Here is a 5,701-nt window from a genome sequence, read left to right as displayed (position 1 = left end):
AGAGAGAAACTTGAAGTTCAGTAACGGCTTCCCACCAAAGACCGTTAAAGAATTATCCGCAAACGGAAAAATGGAGCTGGCTAAAAGAAGCCGATAATCTGTAAAGCGCTCGGTGGGTAAAATAGATGAGGACAAGTGTCTCATAGAGAACGGGGGAAATTTGTCACTGATACTCAGGCGAGAGAGAGGCGTCCACACCCGACAAAGGTTGGCATAGAAGTTAGTTAATTTAATATCTTTATTATGCAGAAGTCCCCCTATTTGTCATTAGCTTGTGTACCCAAGTAGGTTTAGCGATTTGGTGGCCCTTAATACCCCAAAAACTATATGATCGATGATACTCTATTTCTACAAGTACATGATACAACTGAACAAGGGCAGCAGGTGTAATGAAACATGCCCAACGTTTCACCCCTGCCGGGATCGAACCCGGACCCTCAGTGTGTTGGCTGAGGAAGATACACAAATAACCCGCACATAAAAGACAGAAGCTTACGACGACGTTTCGGTCCGACTTGGACCATTGACAAAGTCACACTGTCCAATGGTCCAAGTCGGACCGAAACGTCATCGTAAGCTTCTGTCTTTTATGTGCGGGTTATTTGTGTATCGTTCCAGTCACGGTATTGTGCCTTTTTGTTATTTATTTTTGGCTGAGGAAGCTATCAACCCGGGCTATGCCCGAAATGCCCAGGCATGATAGTGGCTTTCTTTGTACTTAGCAAATCAAAATTGTAATTACACGTTGTAAACTATGCAAAGAAATAAAACCTTTAATCCTTAATAACCCCATGGTGACCTAAATTACCTCCAAGGACTTCAGCGGCGGCGTTGGAGTGCAGACGTGTTTGTTCAGGGAGTAAGACACCTGGCTCTGCCGGTGTTTAGGCCTGCAATCCACCTGATCTAAGTTGGGGAATTATTGTTTCCGTTTCTCTTCCCGAAGGAAACTATTTGCTATCTTATTCCCGCCATGATTTGGACAATGTCTTTTTCCCGGACTCCGGGTGGTAGGTCTCAATAAAGCATCAGCTTTAGTGGCCCTAAAGGACTCCAACAACAAAGAATGTATGTATGGCTAATGTTTTATTATATTTCCAATGATTTGTAGAACATGACGTTGTTTTGTAATGTTCTACAAATGAACCCTGATGATAATGATTGATTTATAACCGAAACATTGATGCACAATAAATTACTAGTCATTCCTACTTGACATTTTATTTCTTCAAGCTGTTATTCTGTTCACTGTATCAGTTATGCTAGTATATTTTACATTAAAATTAATATAAATAACAACAAGAACAGTTTATTGCAATTCATTGAATACCCTTAGTATAATTTAAGGTCAATTATAAAAATCTTTTCATCCTTTTTATCCTTTCAAGGGAGGTGTCTCGATGCTGGTGAGGGGCTCTTGATTCAAAGAATTTGAGCTATCCTCCGTTTCCTTGGATTAAGTCAGCTTGTCTTCCCTTCCCAGGTATTATATAACCTTTATGGGTTCAGTGTCTCCCAATTAATTTGATAATTAAACACCTAAATGATGAAGTTGATTCTATGTAGCAGAAAGTCTTCCTAACTAGGTAGTCATTTTGCAGTCTGGAAAGACTTAGAATTAGGTGATATATGATTAAAGTATAAATAGGAATAAATAAATGGGATATAAATAATGTGCGGGAAATATCTTAACAAGACAGAATTCGGAGCAGTGGGCAATGGATTCAAGTTGATTTAATTTATATTTAGAAAATATGTAGGGAAGTATTGGTTAAGCCGTACTTCGAGTTATTGATGAGTGGAATAAACCCCAGGGTGCTGTTAAATATAGATTGAGTGTGATTAGGAAAGTTGGACCTACCTGGCATGGGCCAGTAGAGCTGCTTCCCTCCCTCTACCAACCAAATTGTCATCCCTAAGCCCCTCATATATAAAACTTCTAGAGCTACCCCAGTCCTTTAGCATCTACTTCTATTTTATATGCAATGCTGAATGACACCCAGGTTTAGCTCTTTATTAACACTCTCCATACATACCAGTAATAGCAGTTTTGATGTAGCTTATCAAGTAAGAAGAACTGGGATATGCTGTATTAGTTGCAATAACATTTGTAACAGAATTTTTAAATAATTATAATAAATGTAGTAACAGGAATAATAGTTTCATAATGTTAACAGTAATCACAGCACAGAACTTAGGGTGTCATGTTAGTCGTGAATTCTTGTTGAGTTAGGTGTAAATTTGGTCAAAATTTTTAATTGTGGGTGGAATAATTAGTGGTAATACCACAAGCTTTTAATTTAAAAAATGAATGTATATAATAATAATAATAATAATAATAATAATAATAATAATAATAATATTTTATTTCAGCATGATACAGTTTTTGTACAAAGCAAAAATTCGGGTGTACATGCCAAAAGCTCCTGTATATGCAGAGCATTTCGGACAAACTTAGACTAACTTAAGGTTAAGAAGCAATAATAATAAGGTTTAAATTTAGGAGTTAATAATTTTAATAAGTTAATAATTTTATACAACCCTCTAATTGTAATGAAGTTTTAAGATTTCACTTTTAAAATTTCATACTGATTAGTGCCAAAATGCAATACAGTATTTTTTCATTATTTTTTTCTTCAGATCAACAGACAACTTCACTTATAAAAAAAATGGAGAATGATCAGCAAGCATATCATCTCAAGAAGTTAGTTGAGGAACTTACCACATCAGGCAAAGACAACTTAGATGAAGGAACATTCAAGAAATTAAAAAAAATTTGCAAAAGTTCTGACATATACATAGTTGAGTTATACAGGTTACTTTGTAAACAGTTGAAGAAAAATCATGCAGAAATAAGATACAGTACCTTCCAAATTTGTGATGAAATTTTTCGCAAGTCTCATTGTTTTCGTGAACTGTTGCTGAAAAACTTTTCAAATTTTGTGAACCTTGTGTTGGGTTTAGATCCAAAGAAACCACTTCCAAAACCACTAACAGTTGCCAAAAGACTTAAACAAAAAGCTGTTGAAGCTATTCAGCATTGGTATGATAATTTTAGTGAAGGTTATGTTACATTAAGATTGGGCTATAACTACTTAAGAGACTGTAAGAGGGTTGACTTTGCTGAGCTGACAGCCAGAACTGAAGCAGAGAGACAAAGAGCAGAAGAGGAAAGACAAAGAGTCGAAGAAATTAAAAGAAAAAAGATTGAAAAAATTAGAAGGGACCTTCAAGAAACCTCTCCTGAAATAAAGAATTGCATAGTACAGTTTCAGAATTGTTTTAAGCTACTAATCCCAGATGTTCACGATTTTTTTATTGTACTTAATGATGAAGACACTTCACAAAAAGGTGGATTCATTTGTGATGATGAAGATAATAAAGGAAGTATTCCACATGAGGAAGTAGAAGAAAACCTGGAAGATATTGAATATGGTTCAGATTTCATGCGTGCTCATGGTATTATGAAAGGGACTAATGTTCAGATAAATTTGGAGGATGTTAGAAAAGTTCAGGAAACTGTAGACAATGAGGTGGTGATACGAAACCTTAGGGAGCATGTACAAGTTTTGCGTACAAAATTTTTGCCTTTGGTTAAGGGTTGGGAACAAACCATGCGACCTTTCAGTGAGGGAAATGGGAATATAATCAGACAAATTCTTGATATAAAGCAGTTAGTTGAAAGATCTGTAAAAAAGTTTGAGTCTCTAAAAGTCCTACCTCAGGAAAAGCCATATCACACTGCAGATAATGATTTTGATAGTGATGATGATGATGACTTTCTGGAGGTACCCTTTGATGATCCCAGAGTGATAAGTGCAGCAGCTTCTGAAGCTGCTCTTCTAGGTATGATAAAATCACCCCAAAATACAGATCATCTACAACCCAGTGATCTACACAATCAACCATCAACTTCTGGTGTTTCTCACTTGTGTGGACAACAGTCAATGAAGGAGACAGTTAAAATGAAGAAAAAGCTTCAGACCATAAGATGTCCAGATGAATATCTCAGCAAAGAAAGCTTTACACCTAAACGCCATCATAATCCCCTAGCTGGACTAAGTCAAGTGTGGACTGCCACCCCAGACTTACATGAGCAGGAGGAAATGGAGAATACAGGAGGAATATTGGGTGTGGCAACACAAAGAGTAAACTATGAGCGGACATGGGAACCTGTTAAATGGGCTTGCCGAGCTCCTCTTAAGTCAGGTCGGTTGTGCCCTCGCATGGATCGAGAAAAATGCCCTTTTCATGGCCCAGTTGTGCCCCGTGATGAAGTTGGCAAGCCTCTTAATCCTGAAGATGCAGCAAGAGAACGTGCTGCTCGTGAACAGTATGAAAGAGACCATCCAGCCTGGCAGGATCCTCAACTTTTAGCTGAAATAAAGGCAGCTACAGGTGTTGATCTCAAGGTGCCGAAAGGGCGGCAAAAACGCAAACATAGGTATGAAAATTTGACTGATTTAAGAAAGAACACATCAAGAGAGAGACTTGCTAAGAAGGTTTTAAGTAAAAAGGCTTTACGACGTTTAAATACAGCCTTAGCTCGAGAATATACATCATCTCCTAATGAGTCCTCTATTTTCAACTTTGGTCAAAGCTAAAATATATTTCTGAACTGGACTGGCAATGACATCAGGTATTTTGGGTGTTAAATTTGCATTTCTGATAAAATACAGTGAGTGGGTAGCCAGTAATGGCAGTTGCGGTGGATAAAGGAGAAATTGTTTTGCCATGATTGTAACAATAACGGACAATTCTGCAACCAATGAACTATGTCCTTGTTTCCGAATTGACTAACTCGGTGGATTTTGGTCTGTATTTCTGAAGTCCGTTATATTGAGGTCCTTTTGCATATTTTTAAAGATTTTTTTAGAAAATGATTAATATTAAGAACTACCCAACATTTTGGAACAAACAGCAGTTACAGCTATATGCTATACAATTAATTGTATATTTTAACTTGCCTGATGGGACAGGCAAGTTCAAAATGTTTATTGCCTATGATATATGGAATGATTACTAATTTATTAATTTAATTTAAAGATTATTACCTGGCTGCATAACATAATAAATATAGGCACTTTCATTAGACAATAAACCTAGTAATGCACAGTACAAAGAATGCAGACAGGTTGGTTGAAAGGTTGGTACTGTATTTACCTATGCCAGAGAGCTGGTACTTAACCCCTGCAAACTTAAATATACTGTAGTTATAGAGTCCTAAATACATACTGTATATTGAGAAATGACTAGATTAGTGCATAGCTTAGTGCATAATGTCAGTTTAGGTATGTAGTAAATCTTTAGAAGAATGTCCATTGATTTTGAAAATTATTTCTTGTTTGATGTGCTCATTGAAGCTCAATTTGTATTTATGTAAAGTTCGAGGAATATACCTTCCTTTCTTTCTACACAAGTTTCAGTTTCCTGATAGTTAAGGAGCCTCCTTTGCCCTGTGGTATTCGTCAGGGCTTTGGTCTTGGACCGATATAGTTTACTGTTTTTGTTAGTGCTTTAGTCTCACTGTTGGATGCCCATGGGGTTGTTTATCATTTTTATGCTTATAATTCACAAGTCTGTATCTGGGTTCTAAATATGGAAGATGCAAAACTGCTTTAGTTCTTTTTTGGTGGGCATTCGAACTTGGGTGACAAATAGAAAAGTTGAAACGTAATGAGAGTAAGAGAGAGAGGTTGTG

The 5,701-nt window shown here is 36.6% G+C and overlaps 1 protein-coding gene across 2 annotated transcripts; it reads left to right on the top strand.

Moving 5' to 3' along the window:
* The first annotated feature begins 902 nt into the window (after nt 1-902).
* On the top strand, nt 903-5,701 carry LOC128691379 (UV-stimulated scaffold protein A). Of its 2 annotated transcripts, XM_053780225.2 has the most exons (3): nt 904-1,068; nt 1,389-1,483; nt 2,641-5,699. In XM_053780225.2, the coding sequence occupies exon 3, from the start codon at nt 2,670-2,672 to the stop codon at nt 4,602-4,604; it is 1,935 nt and encodes a 644-aa protein (XP_053636200.1). In that variant the 5' UTR covers nt 904-1,068; nt 1,389-1,483; nt 2,641-2,669; the 3' UTR covers nt 4,605-5,699. The 2 variants fall into 2 exon arrangements, with proteins under 2 accessions (XP_053636201.1, XP_053636200.1); XM_053780226.2 differs by lacking the exon at nt 1,389-1,483 and having other exon boundaries at nt 903-1,068; nt 2,641-5,701.

The sequence above is a fragment of the Cherax quadricarinatus genome, chromosome 36 (assembly GCF_038502225.1).
Source record: "Cherax quadricarinatus isolate ZL_2023a chromosome 36, ASM3850222v1, whole genome shotgun sequence".
Lineage (NCBI taxonomy): Eukaryota > Metazoa > Arthropoda > Malacostraca > Decapoda > Parastacidae > Cherax > Cherax quadricarinatus.
Note: the sequence above shows the minus strand (reverse complement) of the source record. Positions and strands in the feature narration are given on the sequence as shown.

Bases quoted from the DNA above. Each gene is read 5' to 3' on its own strand.
- LOC128691379 (XM_053780226.2), top strand. From the start codon at position 2,670: ATGGAGAATGATCAGCAAGCATATCATCTCAAGAAGTTAGTTGAGGAA.